General features: G+C 36.1%; 1 protein-coding gene across 9 annotated transcripts in view; it reads left to right on the top strand.

Annotated features, from left to right (window-relative positions):
* Positions 1-16,133, top strand: part of LOC145902895 (uncharacterized) — a 63,133-nt gene that overhangs the window by 36,394 nt on the left and 10,606 nt on the right. For 2 of the 9 annotated variants that reach the window (XM_082991042.1, XM_082991035.1), the window contains 20 exons: positions 4,985-5,099; positions 5,565-5,722; positions 5,782-5,885; positions 6,067-6,223; positions 6,522-6,659; positions 6,833-6,974; positions 7,084-7,241; positions 7,305-7,405; positions 7,576-7,732; positions 7,931-8,068; positions 8,148-8,273; positions 8,441-8,600; positions 8,892-9,024; positions 11,906-11,954; positions 12,562-12,714; positions 12,844-12,969; positions 13,181-13,284; positions 13,338-13,532; positions 13,589-13,821; positions 14,353-15,031. In XM_082991042.1, the coding sequence (XP_082847168.1) occupies positions 4,985-5,099; positions 5,565-5,722; positions 5,782-5,885; positions 6,067-6,223; positions 6,522-6,659; positions 6,833-6,974; positions 7,084-7,241; positions 7,305-7,405; positions 7,576-7,732; positions 7,931-8,068; positions 8,148-8,273; positions 8,441-8,600; positions 8,892-9,024; positions 11,906-11,954; positions 12,562-12,714; positions 12,844-12,969; positions 13,181-13,284; positions 13,338-13,532; positions 13,589-13,821; positions 14,353-14,549 (2,844 nt within the window). In that variant the 3' untranslated portion in view covers positions 14,550-15,031. Of the gene's footprint in view, positions 1-1,555; positions 1,814-1,876; positions 2,023-2,086; positions 2,158-2,340; positions 2,498-2,754; positions 2,884-4,709; positions 4,836-4,984; positions 5,100-5,564; positions 5,723-5,781; positions 5,886-6,066; positions 6,224-6,521; positions 6,660-6,832; positions 6,975-7,083; positions 7,242-7,304; positions 7,406-7,575; positions 7,733-7,930; positions 8,069-8,147; positions 8,274-8,440; positions 8,601-8,891; positions 9,025-11,905; positions 11,955-12,561; positions 12,715-12,843; positions 12,970-13,180; positions 13,285-13,337; positions 13,533-13,588; positions 13,822-14,323; positions 15,032-16,133 lie in introns of those variants that run through there. The other 7 variants (XM_082990995.1, XM_082990987.1, XM_082991000.1 and 4 more) reach the window with 7 other exon arrangements.

Here is a 16,133-nt window from a genome sequence, read left to right as displayed (position 1 = left end):
AAGTCATCGCGTCCTCGGTAGAATCCAACAACTTGTTTTTTGAAAAGAATTTGAGACAAAGGGAAAGGGCACAGATACGGATATATAAGAGTGGTTGCTGTGGTAACGAATTCAAATATTGATTTGGAATCATTCATTTATTATGTTTCAATAAAACTGAAACGACGATACTTTGAATATACAAACAAAATTGAGATTATGTGAAGCACACATTGGGAAATTTAACGAATAAAAAACGAATTCGAATCTTTTCTGTTTGGGAAAAATTTTACACCGATTAATTATGTACATTCATCGGGTTGGATAAAAACACCCAACCGAACTGATGACTTTACCAAGGGGCTCAGATAAAATAAGCGCTTTTCGGGGCTTTTGTATGTTTTAACTCGCTTGTGTGGCCTTGTGTTGTTGAGCTGAATGCAAATAAACCATATACTGTTCAAAGGTTCAAATTACACTGTTGTATTCTTGTATTCGAAACCGAGAACAAGCGTGATTTTTAGGGAAAACCACTAATTACATTCCTACACAATCGACGTGGAAATGTTGCACAGTGCGAAAACGAAAAGAACGGGGCACGAAAAATGTCACACTTCAGTGATCACAACATGTACAATTTTGTATTTTTCATTTCGTTGTTTTATGGAGTTTTAACGTTCTGTCACTGGACTGTTGTGTTGGCGACAAAAACAAAGCTGACCAATTGTATTAAACCTTTGCGTGTTCTGACGCCATGTGTTAACTTCTAAGTGCCCTGCACTGTTCAACTCCATGCTCTGGGTTTGAATCCATTTTACGTTTAATTCCATCTTGCCATGCCTTGTTTTCTGGTTCATTGCACACAATATTCAGAGGAATCAATGGAAAAGTGTAATTTGTAAATTTCGTCTCAAGTTCAGTCTTATACAACCTTGCTAAGTATTTGTTGCGTTTACGGTATTTATTCATGGACTGTAGTTTAGTTACTATTGGAAGTTGAAACGTTAATCTATGTGGCAAGAATGATGGCGTTATAACAGTTTCATTCGACCGTTGTGTGTTCTGTGTTGATATTTTGGCCAAGTGTTGCATTTATAATTTGCTTCGAACATTATAATTACAACAAGTTTCTTCGTTTTCGAAAATGATTACACACTAACAGTTAAACGTTCTACATGAAAGCTTTATGGGTGCAACGAAATCCAACCAAAGTTGCGTATTGTCAGGATAAACAACATCATTGACAAAGAGAAAGCTGTACTGAGCTTTGTTACGTCACAGCGCTTTGTACGAGTAGCGTCAATTAAACCACGAGCGAACGTTGAAGCGAGAAGATTCCTTTGTTCGCCTGTGAATTGCGAGCTGAAACAAAATACAGGACTTCTTTGTCGTAACTTATTCGTTAACATGCTTTTAGTCGCGCGTTCTATCAAGGACAACCATAGCGTGTTGTAGTTTGATGAAATGGTTTTGAGATGAAGAGAGAAGGATACAGTAGGTCGCCTGGTAGTTTGCAAAAGTATATCTTAACCATCAAATACACCCGTAGCTCAGTCGGTAAAGTGTTAAGTTTAAACCTCACCGAAAGCTTGTTTCTTTACATCTCGATCCGACTTTCGGGGAAAAAGTGCCTGATTGGCGTATTGATACTTAACATTGTGTAAAAGCAAATGTCAACAACTACTGACATCAATTAAGCACTCCATACCAGAAGTTCATTAAAAAAGCGGTGAATAGTTGGTATATATCAATAAAAGTTTTAAGAATCATTTATGGAACAAAATGGATGAGGATGGCGAGCCTGCTTCGAAAACAAAAAATTTTGAGAGCAAAGGTAAGTAGAACAATTTCTTTTAAAACTCACTTTCGAAACTTACTTCAAAGGTTAACTTCACAGATTACCTCCAACCATTGGCAAATTACATGGATGCAGCCAAGCGTGACTTGGAATCTGACAAGGAACATAACCGCATGGGGACATCGGCTTTAACATTTGTTGATACCTTGCTTAATATAGGAGATTCGGAGAACAGCACACACCACGTTAGTATTATACTGACTTGCTGGAAAACATTTGTAAAGAAAAATAATATTTTGTGCCTTTAAGGTTTTACAGGATGTTGGAGATTTTCTGGCAGAAGGTGGCGCTGCCGATCTTTTTAAAGTCTACTTGGAAACGTAAGCTAGAATTTACTTGTTGTTTTCATTATTAGGTTTTATGTTCGTTGATGTTTTTGTTTCGATTGACAATGTGTGCAGGTGGGTGACCTTATCGCACCCTTAAAACATCATTGTATTGATATATTACACTATTTCGTCAAGTTGTCTGACGTGAAGGTATGTTTAAAAATGTTTTTTCAGGAAAGATAGGAAAAATGATGAAAACCTTTTGAGAATTTGTTGGATTTTCACCCGTTTTGGTAACAAGCTGTCTGAAAAGATTGCAGCTTGTGGAATTCTGTACAACTTGTTTACCTTCCTAGAAAAGTACAAAGACACTTTTCAACAACATTTAAAGGCAATTCATCTTTTTCGTCATTAAAACCATGTTTAATAACACTTAACAAATGATTCCATTACTTATGCCCTGTCGAATGCTTTGTGATATTGAGTAGTCATTTTACTATAACGACTATGTGAAGAAATAACATCTCTTTCTTGCTATTGTTGCTTGCAATGGCACAAAGTTCTTTTTGCGCAACATTGATATATTGTAACTAACTATCGTTTGAATTCCTGGGTTTGAAACTGACCGATGCTTTTTCTTACTTGCAGACGGAAGGCTATATCATCAGGTTGTCGGTAGCACTTCTCTGCAACATGTCGTTCAACATCAAAATAGTTTTGCAAGACAAAGATGTTGATTTGTTAAGTTGGTACGCCATGAACACGAAAGGGATTTTAGTAAGTGTTTGATAACCTCATAAGCACAAGAGAAACGTGGTTAAAACTTAAATGTTACGGTTTGAAACAGAGGTCTACAACCTTTTTTAGGCCGTAGGCAAAACTAAAATCTGCTATGTATTAGTGGGCTGTACAATTTTCCACTCACAAGATCGTTCTTTTTACGGTTTCTGATGTTGTCTGGACTTAAAAATGATGGGCATTTTTTGTTCAATATTAATTTATATAAAAATATTATTTGACGAAACAAATAGTCACTGTAATAATAAAGAGGCTGGGACCTGGATGCACATGTGGCACGCTGGTAGTAGTTTGAAAAAGAATGTGAATAGCATAATATATCATTTTCTTTCTTCATAAACCCTGTTAGTAAAGCAACAAAGATTATTTGTTTTTATGTTCCCTTTTCGTCAGATATCTGAACACGTACGGTTGTCAGTTTGCTGTACGTTGATTGTGGTCAACACATTTAAAGAGGAAATTAATGAAATTGTTGTAAAGGATGAAGGAGGGTCCACGAACATTGGAATGGAGACCGAATTACTGAATAAAAAATGTAATATAAAAACTACATTTACTTTCCATTTAAAAACATGAAATACGTCATGTGAGAGCAAACTTGATAAACACGTTGATAATGTATAAAAAGCTGTTACGGAAAAACTGAAACAATGACGTGTTTATTGCCGAATAATAGTGAAGGTTTACTTCTACCAGGTTTCCTATTTTACCTGAAATATTACTTGGATGAAGTGAAGCGTGACGTGGAAAATAACCAGGAACAAAAATTATTGGGAGGGTCAATTCCAAATATTGCTAATGCATTGTGGAAGAAATTACGGTGGAATAAACCTGTAAACAGAAGCTCGATTAATGTTGGTATTGATGAGTTCATGTGCACAATCACCAGATTATAAATGTATTTGTTTAATATCAAGGAGTTTAAAAGTTTTCGGGCGTCGATTTCAGCCCTTTCTGAAGTCTTGTATAGGTATTCCAAATGTGCTAAAGATGAGAACAGCAGCTCACTGAAGGTGTGTATTGGTCAGGGTCAAGTACGCCATCACCAACTTATATACCATATGTTTCTGAAATGATTTTCCAGAAAGTCGGGGATTACCTGGCAGAAGGAGGCGCTGTCGATATTTTCAAAGTATACTTTGATATTTATTTGGACGAAAAAGAGAAGTTGGAAATGTGAGCTAAAATTTACTTTGGTTTGCTATGTTCGTTAAAGATTTTATTAAATTACATAATTTGTGTTGGTAGGTATCCTGTTGTAGTATCATATTACTGTGTTAATGTATCACAATATAACGTTTTCTGACGTGAGGGTAATTCCCATGAATGTTTTATTGCAGGAAAGAAGGGGAAAATGTTGAAATCCTTATAAATGTTTGTTTAAAGTTCAGCGCAGTAAGTGAAAAGTTATCTGAAAAGATTGCAGCTTGCGGAATTCTTTCAAACCTGATCGCCTTCCTAGAAAAGTACAAAGACACTTCTCAACAAGATTTCGAGGCAAGTCTACTTCTACGTCACTAAATACTCATTCAGGGACACAAAACAAATGAATTCAATATTCATGCCATACCGAATGCTTGTAAAAAAGTCATATTTTGTTCAATCAACGACGAAACAAAACAATTAAATCGTGCACTGTCGTTTTGCAATATTTGCAATTCCTCAAAACTTTTTTTTAGCAAAAGTGGTATATTGTAACTGACTGAACAAAACACAGAATTGATTTACCTGTACTTTACTTATCACTTGAGCTCCTGATCTACCACTGACCGATGTCTTTCCCTTCCTTGCAGGCGGAAGGCAAAATCATGTTGGCGTCCGCATTTTTTCTCTACCAATTTTCGTTACCAAGCAACAACAAAAGACATTTCCAAGACATGAGCATGGTTGATTTGCTAAGTTGGTACGTCAGGAACACGAAAGGGATTACGGTGAGTGTTTCATAACTTTATTAACACAAAAACAACGTGGTCACGACATAAAAGCGCGAATAAGTTATCTCTTCCATTCCACGTTGATCCAGTTCACTGAAGAACATGTACCCGTTTGTTAACATCGGTTGTACGTTTCTTTTTGTCAGATAAATGAAAATTTAAGCTTGTCAGTTTGTTGTACGCTTATCCTGGTCCACACATTCAAAGGGGAGATTGCGGAAAATGTTGCATCTGAAGATGGATTGTCCACCAACGTGGAAAGTGAGACTAAACAAATTTATTAAAAGAGTAAAATAAGTGTTCATGTTGTTGCTAATGCTGCCATGCCTATAACCCAAAAATTCAAAGCTCCTCTGACAACAAAACTGCTTGTTTGGACGACGTTTCGGTCGTTTTTCAACAGACCTTCATCAGGACAAGTGAAGTTGGCGCGCATTTTTAACTTTCTGTGTTCCACTTCCCACTTTTCAGCTTTATAGCTCATTTTCAACTTATTCACGCGTTACTATTTATTGCCGTATTAGTGTTTCACTTCACTTGTGGTAATATAGGTCTGTTGTATAAAGAACGAAACGTCGCCCAATTAAGTAGTTTTGTTGTCAGAGGAACTTTGAATCATTGATTAAGTGTTCATTGATCTGCTGATAATTGATGAAAAGCCAGTTTGAAAAAATTTACAATAGCGCGTTAATTGATAAAACGAAATAACATTTTTGCGTCTGCCAGGTTTCCTATTTTATCTCAAACATTATTTGGATGAAGCCAAACGCGACATGGAAACTGATAAGGAATTTAAACGAATGGGGGAGTCAACTTCAAACCTTCTTGAAGTTTTGTTGAAGTACTTCTCGTGGGCTAAACGTGAAGTAAGCAACTCCAATAAGGTATGTATTGATCAGGATCATGTTCGTGATTATAAACTTATCAACCCTATTTTTGAAAGATAGTTTTTCAGAAAGTCAGCAATTACCTGGCGCTAGGTGGCGCTGCCGATGTTTTTAAAATCTACTTTGACATTTATTCAAACGAAAAAGCCAAGTTGGAAACGTGAGTCACGATTTTCTTGTTGATTATTGGGTGATGTGTTCGTAAGTTTTGTTTCGTTTTACGTAGTGTGCTGATGAGTTACCCTGTCATATTTTAAACATCAAGTGCCTGTTCTATTGTATCGCAATATTTTCTAAAGATTTCTGAAATAAAGTTAATTTTTTCAAAATATTTATCGCAGAAAAGACTGGAAAAATGTTCAAAAACTTTGTGATGTTTGTTTGAAATTCAGCGTTCCTAATGGCAAGTTATCTGAAAGGATTGCAGCTTGTGGAATTCTGTCTAACTTGATTGCTTTCCTAGAAAAGTACAAAGACACTTTTCAACAAAATTTAGAGGCAAGTTTCCTTTCACGTCTCTGGGCAAACATTCATGAAACTAAACAATCGATTTCAATGTTTATGCCACGACGAATGCTGTTGTAACAGTGGAAAGTCATATTTCATTAAAGTGAAACGACTTATCTTGAAACTATAACTATGATTGCAAAACTTAAAATTGCTTAAATCTTTTATCTTTTAGCAACACTGGTATAATTCATACAACACAACGTAGTATAAACGTAAATCACGTGTACTTTATTTATTACTTGAGTTCCTGGATCTGGTACTGACCGATGCTTATGCATTCTTGCAGACGGAATGCAAAATGGTCATGAATTCGGCATTACTTCTCCATAACATTTCATTATCAAGCAAAAACAAAAGATTTTTTCAAGACAAGGAAGTTGTTGATTTGATAAGTTGGTACGCCACGAACACGAAAGGGATTGTGGTAAGTGTTTGATAACCCTTTAACACAAAGATCAACGTGATATATACGTAAAAAGGCACGGTTGCATATCACGAAGTATGTAAACAGCAAATGATACCCTTCCATTTTATGTTTACCATTATCCTGTTTACCGAAGAACACGAGCAATTCGTTAATACTTTCTCTTTTGTCAGATCACTGAAAAAACCAGCTTGTCAGTTTGTTGTACGCTTATCCTGGTCCACACATTTAAAGAGGAGATTACGGAAAATGTTGCAACTGAAGTTGTATTGTCCACTAACGTGGAAAGTGATACTGAACCACTTGATGAAAAATGTAACATAAGTGTTTATTGATCTGCTGATAATTGACGAAAAGCCAGTTTGAAAAAAATGATAATAGCGCGTTAATTGTTGAATGGAAATAATATTTTTGCGTCTACCAGCTTTCATATTTTACCTGAACCAATATCTGGATGGAGCCAAACAGGACTTAAAATACGACAAGAAATCTAACGACATGGGGGATTCAGCTACAGAATTAGTTATACTTTTGTACTGGTACCATGTGTCGATGCGAGACACATACATAGGCTCACGTAAGGTAAGTTTTTATGATCCTTGATTTCGCGATTTGAAAAAGAAAAACCCAAAATTTGTGTTCAAGATACAAAAAGTCGGCGATTACCTGGCGACAAATGGCGCAACCGTTCTTTTCAAATCCTACATTGACATTTGTTCAGACGAAAAAGACGACAAGTTGGAAAAGTTAGACAAGTCTTTCTTGTTGTTTGGGTCATTGTTTTGTTTGGAAACTTAATATCTGTTTTTGCGGTTGATAAATTGGTGTGATCTTGTCATAATAACCATGTGACAGCATAGATGCACAACTGTTACTACATTTTGGGTTGTCAATTTTATTGTATACACTATTACAGCGAAGCCTGGATAAACCTTATAAAACTTTTGGATGTGTGTTCTAACTTCGTCGAAAAAAGTGTCGAACTATCTGAAAAGATTGCAGCTTGTGGAATATTGTCAAACGTAATTGGTCTACTAGACAAATACAAAGAAAGCTTTTCACAGAATTTAAAGGCAAGTCTTCTTCAAAGAATTGTGGTTGCGCTTTCATTTTATACATGCTTTTTCTATTCAAATGCCTGGGTATGACCCTGTCCGGTAGTTAATTTAATCGTATTTACATTCTATTTGTTTAGTCAATGAGTTGATTTTGTGAACTTCAAACTGTAGCGCATAATGTAACGGCAGAGATATGACGTGCATATATTGCAGACTGAAGGTGAAATCATCCTCAGTGCGGTAATGCTCCTGTACAACTGTTCGTTATCAAGCAACAACAAAACATTTTTTAAGGACGAGAAGGCGGTTGAATTGATACGTTGGTACTCAAACAACACGAAAGGAATAAAGGTGATTGGTTGGCAAATACGAAAGATCAAAAGTAAATTAAACCACTGACAGCCTTTTTTACGGATACACATTCGACTAGATCCGTGGAAACGATGAGAGGCTGCTGCCAACACTTTGCATGCTTATCTTGGCCCACACAAAAAATGATGAAGATAGAAATGACCTCATTGTAACTGATGATGAAAACATATCTTACATCTTGCAGGTAAGCCCATACCTTATCTACTAAGACACTTTTAGGGCATCTACTATAGGCGTTTTAAAAGTCTATACTACTGTGTTTAGTTTATTTCAGGCGAAACCATTATATTTTTCAAGCATCAATAACAACATTGAGGTAAATATTTAGCACATGATCTTGTGTTTTGTCAGGTCCTGAACGAAGCTTTGCTGAGTAGCAACCACCGCTCCGCAGGTTTTTCTGCGCATGAGTTAACGTTAGGTTTGACCAAACTCGCCAACTACGACCAGAACAGCTTTAAAATAATACAAAGTGGGGTACTACCATGTTTAAGGAAACTTATGAACACAGGTAAATTACGCATAATTGCGCGACTTTAACATGCAGAAAACGTTTTGGTAATCTCGGTTCCAAATACGACAACGACAGTTTGCGGGAACGTATCGTAGCTCTTCTTAGCATCTTTTCTCAAAATAGACAATTGCGATGACCAAATAGCGGCAGTTGCATGCAGCTGGGCTTTATCGTTTGTGGATGAGAACAAACGTTCCTTAACTTCTCTGTTTCTGTTGTGAGAAATTAAGTATTTGCAAAGGAAAAATTGTAGGAGTAGTCTTTGCATTAAAACTTTTCTCGGTATAGACAACTTTGAGGAACAAATTGCAGCAGTTAAATGCATCTGGTCTTTATTGGTTTTGGAAAAGAACAAATCCATGATAACAAAAGATACCGAGGTGATGAAGAAACTGGCGGAACTTGAAGGTCACGATTCAAGGTAAGATTCATTCAGAGTATATGTGCCCACTTCGTTGAGTATACTTATCGCCATCAAAGCTTTTACGTAACGCCAATGTTAAAGCGGTTGATGCTTTATTGCTAGAGTTGCGCGAAGTAAAACAAGGGCGAGCATAATGAAACACGAGTTTTTAAGGCGTCAACCGCGACACGAGGGAATGGCACGCTTCGATGCACAGGCGAACACTGCAGTTCGCTCGCCACAATATCTCAGTTTTGCGCACAATTGCATGCAAAGTAACATAAGGCAAATATCAGTGTTTTGCCAATTAAATAAATTAAACCTTTTATAATGACTTCAAATATTGGAAAATTGAAACCATAAACTGCAGATGCTGGCCTAGCGATCACTTTATACTTTCCGTAATATCAATATGCACACAAAAGCACTAGGTTTTGACCACAGTATCAGCCGGGCTGTTATTAGGAATAAATATTTCACCATGTGGGCATCTTCAGTTCCTTATTTACAGTAACACAATAATAAAATGATTTTAAAAGGGTCTGAAAAACAACAACAATAAATGACCTGATGAAAAAACATAATCGACCTTTTACAATAGCACTGTGACCAGGCAAAACGCTGTGTTGCATGCAGTGTGTGAGAAGGCAAGAGAATATTTGGATGTTAATAGTGAATTCAACTAGTACTATAGCTGATGAATGATGTAATAGTGGCGACTTTTCCTTGCACATGTCCAATCAGGAAAATGTAGTTGTTCTACAAATATCAAATAGAAGCAATCCGCAATTTTGTCGTCATCTTTATCATTTTTTTTTGACCACATTATAGTATTTGAACCCAGGATATCCTGGCCACGAATCCCGATCAGATTTTCTTCTTTGTATATGTAGGTCGGGCGCTTGACAAATGCTGCCAATCAACCCGCCGACACAGGCAGGCCAGAGAAGAGGACGCAACATGCGCTATAACATAAACTAGCATGGGAAAAAGACCAGAGGGATGTTAGTTGCCAAAAAAAATCGCCAGTTAACAAAAATTTGAATGTGGGTAACTCGGCCAACCTACGGGGTAGCAGCATGGGTTTTTTTCACGTAAAAGTTCACAGGCTGATCTTTCTAAAGATACCAAAATTATTTTAAAAAAACATATTCATTCGGTTATGAATATAATATGCGTGTTATGACATAAGTTGCGAAAACAAAATTCGCTGGCAAAAATTTTAAAGCAGAGCATTCTACGCGCTTAACCCTTTCAAACGATATTAAAATACAGGAAAAATTCCAACACACAAGTGCAGAAATATGAATTTATATTTTGAAAACATGAAAAAATACAGATTTTTCTTTGATAACTTTTTTCATCGTTATGCTCCAACTTTCAATTTACAACCAAACGAAAGCACGAAAATCAAGATACTCGCAGTAAATTGGTAGAGGGTGCTGTTGAACATGTAGCTGAAAAACTACCATGGTTTTCAGGGTCATTAGTCAGGCAGTAAATTGGTAGAGGGTGCTGTTGAACATGTAGCTGAAAAACTACCAACATATTGAGGTGGATTTTGTGGAAAAATGAATCACAGAAAGTATGCTCATTTTGTGATTTTCTGTTACTCCCGACCCTTGTCTAGAAATTCTGGTCAAAATTATGTTCGAGATAACTACTTTAACCGCTCCCCCAGGGGCATTTTGCCCCCCTGTTGGACATTATTTTGGCTAAAAAAGCAAAAAAAGTGTAGGTTGGTTTTGTGAAAAAATGAATCACAGAAAGTACCCTCCATTTGCCATTAAGTGAGGCCACCAACCCTCCTCTACACAAGAATAAGATGTCTCATAACTGTTTATGGGTCCCCCCCAGGGCTGTTTGTACCCCCCCCCCCCCCTAGGACTGGCAGTTGGGCGGTAAGCCTTTGCAAAACCCCCCCATGTGCTGTCTTAATGCAGCTGCAATCAATTTTTTTCTGTTAAGAAATAGTAGTCCCCCTTCGTGAGTCATCAGACCCGGAAATTATTTTTGGCAAACAAGAGAAACTGTCACCAGGTGCATGATGGCAAATGACCTCTAAAGCTCAATTTTCAAGATTTAATTGTGAGATACGGCCTTAAGCCGTCAAGCCATATACTTTCGTCGATAAATGTTCGCACAAACAGAGTACATCCCTCTGGTGGAAACAGGATTTCATTAACAGTTTTGCATCGTAATTAAAGTCGTTGCACCGCCTTTTAAGATTTTTTTATGTTTCTATGTTTTATATGTGTGTTTATATTGTGTTTTTACGCAGTTCCTCATATTAGTGTAATCATAGCATGCTCCTGTGTAATCCTTATTTACACGCGTTCGATGCCTTTCGACTGTGCACGCTATTTTCTTGCCTTAGCACTGTTTGCAACACAGCGTTTTGCCTGGTCAAAGTGCTATTGCAACAGGTTATTGAAGTTTAACCATTCATCTGTTGCTATTTTTCAGGCCCTTTTTAAGTCATTTTATTGTTGTGTTTACTGTAACTAAGAAACTGAAGATGACCACAGCCCACAAGGCGAAATATATATTCCTAACAACAGCCCGGCTGATACTGTGTTCAAAAACTACTGCTTTGTGTGCATATTAATATTACAGAGGGTACAGTGATCGCTTGGCCAGCATCTTCAGTTTATGGCTAAGATTCCTATTTTTCAATATATAAAGTCTTTTGTCAACAGTGCATGATATCAGATTAAAAAAATCCACCAGTAAAATCCGCGATTGATTTTGTCAACATGGTTTCTCTAAAAATTGTGCATATATAGATAAATATTGTATTATTGTATATATCTGCAAATAAAAATTTCCGCACATGTGTATAGATATACACTGTAAACAGATTGGTGTTTAAGTATCGTTTAACAGTTTCCATTTTTAGAGAGCTTCGTAGCAGTGCATTTAAGACATTGTGGGAGTTGGAAAAACCGGTAAGTTGTGTGTATCAGAAAACTTACTACTAAATTAACATTTTTAGCTTAATATGTTTTTTTGTTTTTGGGTAAACCCGTTTCAAGCGAATTTTCCCCTATAGGTTTAAGAGGTTCTTTGAATGAAGCAAATTTAACCAAATGTGAAAGTTGATACAAGACAAAAAATGACTCTAATTTAATTTAATTTCTTCAATACTCCGTGATAATTTTAGGTCTATAACTTAGTGCTAATGACTTTTTTGGACAGACTGACTGCTTAAAAATTTTGCACGAACTTTCGCAAGGTTAATCTCGCTTTATGCAACACCTGATGAAGAGAGTGCACTAATAACTACTAAAAGTGTTAAATTTAGTAACTAAGCAATTGTTGCTGTTTTAATGCGTGAAAACAGTAACACACGAGAATGAGTTACAATATGCACTAAAGTGAAATTGATGTTTTTGTCACGTCATGTAAACCCTTCAGTGCTACGTTTACAATGGTTGTATGCTCTGTCTGTGAAAAGAATTTCTGGCATGAAAAGTAAATTTTAACTGCATGGTTTCTGCGTAGATTTTTAAGTATTGCAATGCCAGACACACACCAAACTCTGTTTACATTTAGGACTACATACACCATCACAAAGCATCAAAAGTAATTGGAAAACAAGGAGGAGTAATTGAAGTTGGAGGATGCAGGATTTCTTTTCCTGCCGATGCTTTAGATGAGGATGTGGAAATTGAAGCTGAATCATTTTATGGGATGAAAGATCAATCTGTAAGAATTTCGATTTGAGAAGATTGATTTTGTTTTATTGCAGGGTAAATTAGTGTGCACTTATTGGGTTATAAGTTTTTGTAAAGGATTATGTTTTAGGAGTTTTAGTCACAAACTTCTTAATTTTAGGAAATAAACAGAAGGATGCAGATTACACCCCTGCTTTCGTGCAAGCCACATGGACTCAAATTCAACCAAGAAATTAAAATCCGTTTACCTACATGCTATAGAACAAATTGTGAAACACTTGTACAGGTGAGCCTTAAAATTTTTGTCCATCAACAACAATTTATAAAGTTTTTTTGCTATACTTGGTGTAAAATTGAAAATATGAGAACGTAATATATATACAAACTCTTGTGTACTGAAACTGATTCGCCTCATAGTGACTATTATACATAAAAATACATAAAATGCCACAAACTATTTTTATCAGCGTTTTTTTGAGACTGATACTATTGCACAGATACAAAAAGCTTGCGGACAAACGGGACATTTATTCAAATTAAAAAATGTTTGCATGAAACCTGGAACCACCTGGTTTGAAATTTCAACACAGGAATTTTCATGGTATTGCTGTAAGTGTAATTTGGTATTCTTTAGGCCTAATGTCATATTCTTAGGTACACTGTTTTGGCTCTAACACTTCAAACGTTTGTTGGACTATCAAAAGAAAAGTCGTTAATCGTGACAATTCCGTCAACATCCGATGTGGCTCCAACTCAAATTGTTGCTTCCCTAAACATACTTGACAATATTGCTGCAGCAAAAGATGAAAATCCTCTCGTGAAGCTTATTGACACCACACTTGTCATCACGTGAGTTTAGATACACTGACGGCATGTCTTCAGATCTTACTAAGCACATAATGCAGATGCGAGGAGGATAATCTCATTGTAAGTCTATCCAGTGACGAAGTCGAATTTGATAAAACTGAAAAACAGATATATGGGGTGTGGAAAAAAACAAGATCTGAAACGCAGTTTATGATAAAAAATCTTCATGGTCTCACCATTGCCGACAACAAAATCAAAATTGTCATAAAATCAGCCCAGTCAGAAGCTGTGATAGATGAGATCGATGTTTTTGTAAGAAAAGAAATTTTTGGTGGGTTTTGATTAACATGATGTGTTTCTGCAAATAAATACAGTAGGTGATATTAAATAGTTCCCTACTGTAGCGTAAACATACACATCTATAATTGAACGTACAAACCCATACTGTAGTTGTTCTGATGTTATGTTGGTGATTATTAAGTGCAGCTTTGTTTTTGATTTATACAGGCCAATGTTAGTTAAAGTATTGTTGGTGATACTTAAATCTATCTCATTTGAAAATTGATCAAAATAAAATAACTTACGATAAATGAGATAAATGAATATGGAAAAAGGTCAATCTTCACCTGGTTAGTTGTAAAGTAAAAAACATTTTTAATTTAAATCACCTTCATATATAATTATTATATGGGGAAATGTATACCTGTATTTTGCTTATGAGCAAATCACTAACATCTCCATTTTCTGTGAAGTTATTTCATATTGTCTAAAAACTCTTAACAAATTTAACAGAAAAGTGGCTTTAGTGCAATTTATAAATTGCATTATGTAAGATTTCAGAAACACTAAATGTGTAAAACAGGAGAGGAAACTAACCATACAGCACCACAAGTAACTCACCAGGCAGCATCATTCGAACACGCAAACATTGACAGAGGAAGCATATCTGGTGTCCAGGGTAATGTCAACATAATTTACGCTAATTCGGGATATTTAATGTTCTGTGTTGCATTTTTCTTATTTCTGTTTTATATATTAGCATTAGTGCATTATGCGTAGTTATATTATTTCACCTTGGTAGCTTACCCTCCGGCGATGGAAGGTTTTTGTACTTTTGTAGAATTAATTATTGTTTAATCTAAAACTTCATTTCTCCCATCTCTGCTTTTGCATTTGCTTTCATGAACATTGTGCTAAGCATTTTGTTTGTTGTAATTAACATTGTATGTGTTCTTTCCTTGTGCATTTTTTTTTCCAGGTGTCCCCAATCTTTATTTTGCGATCTGTACAACTTAATTTTGATTTGTTTGAACGTTCTGTTTTTAGCTTTATTGCATTCAGTAGCTAAATATGGATGCCCAGACATTCAACTGAATTAGCCTTAGCACAAATCTATGATCATATAGCCAATTTTTGTACCACCAACAGAAAACATGCGCAATATTTCTTGACCTCCTAAAAGCATATGACACAGTCAACCATGACATCATGCTACAAAAATTAGAATTTCATTGTTTTCGGGATAAAATCAAAACCTTCCTTAAGACCGCATAGTAGTATTTCGAATAGTTTCCTCGGGGATTGCCCATCTTGTACTCCTCTGTCACAGAGAAACTCAGTTGAGTCAAAAGGCAACCGGTGATGCATTGGGGTTAAATTTATGGTTGAATGAGCGGGAAGGCACGTGGTGTTGCCAGGGCGATTTTCAGTGTGTTTGGTGCAGTTTTAGTGCATTTTTTGCCCTTCACACTCAGCTATTCTGGGTTGGTTGAAAAACCATAAAAATGTTCAAGGGGATGTAGCTCAAAATTGAATCACAGAAGTATATCTTAATTAATGATTTTATGTTAGGCCCGCCTCTTGTCTACTCTTTCAGGTCAAAATTAGTTGCAGGATAGTTGCTTAATCATATTTGAAAGAATTTTACTTGTCAACCTCTCTCGGTTTCCACTTATCATATCTTGTTTACTAAAACTTTTTAAAAAAAAATAGACGAAAAAAAATGTAATTTGTAAATTTCGACTAAAATTTTCACGGGCTTACAGTAATTATCATAGGTTGTATTTTGGTTATCTGTGAAGACGTTTATCGTGGCTAGAATGGTAGGTTATAACAGTTTCGTAAGGCCTGTGTGTCGAACATGTGGTTTTAGGCCGAAATCCGGTCCACCTTGTCCACATCTGTTGCCAACATGATGTTAATTTTGCGCGTCCACAAAAGCCCTGCCAGACTATACTTAGACTACCTCACAGATTTGGTTTCCAAACACAGCTTTACGACTTAAAGTATCAGTGTATGTAAACAAAAATGAGTTTGGCTCTTTCAAATCCAAGCCGGTAAATATAGTTTGTTACTATCCGCCGCTACCCGGGGCAGCAAGGGAGAACCAGTAATTTGAGAAGGACTTCATTACTGCTTTGTTTGCAATTCCATGTTTCCTCAACCTAAAACAACAAATGTCATTATAATTAAATTGCGAAAATTATTACCTTAAACATTTGTACACAGCATCATAGTAAACTTCTAGTTTTGCGAACCTGCAATTCTTATTGTTCACATTCAAAACAAAACCGTTATCAATAAACAAAGAACTTTATCACTTTAACACCGGACCATTTGTGAGCGGCCAAAACCCGCGCGTAC

This window comes from Ascidia mentula, chromosome 1, assembly GCF_947561715.1.
Source record: "Ascidia mentula chromosome 1, kaAscMent1.1, whole genome shotgun sequence".
NCBI lineage: Eukaryota > Metazoa > Chordata > Ascidiacea > Phlebobranchia > Ascidiidae > Ascidia > Ascidia mentula.
Note: the sequence above shows the minus strand (reverse complement) of the source record. Positions and strands in the feature narration are given on the sequence as shown.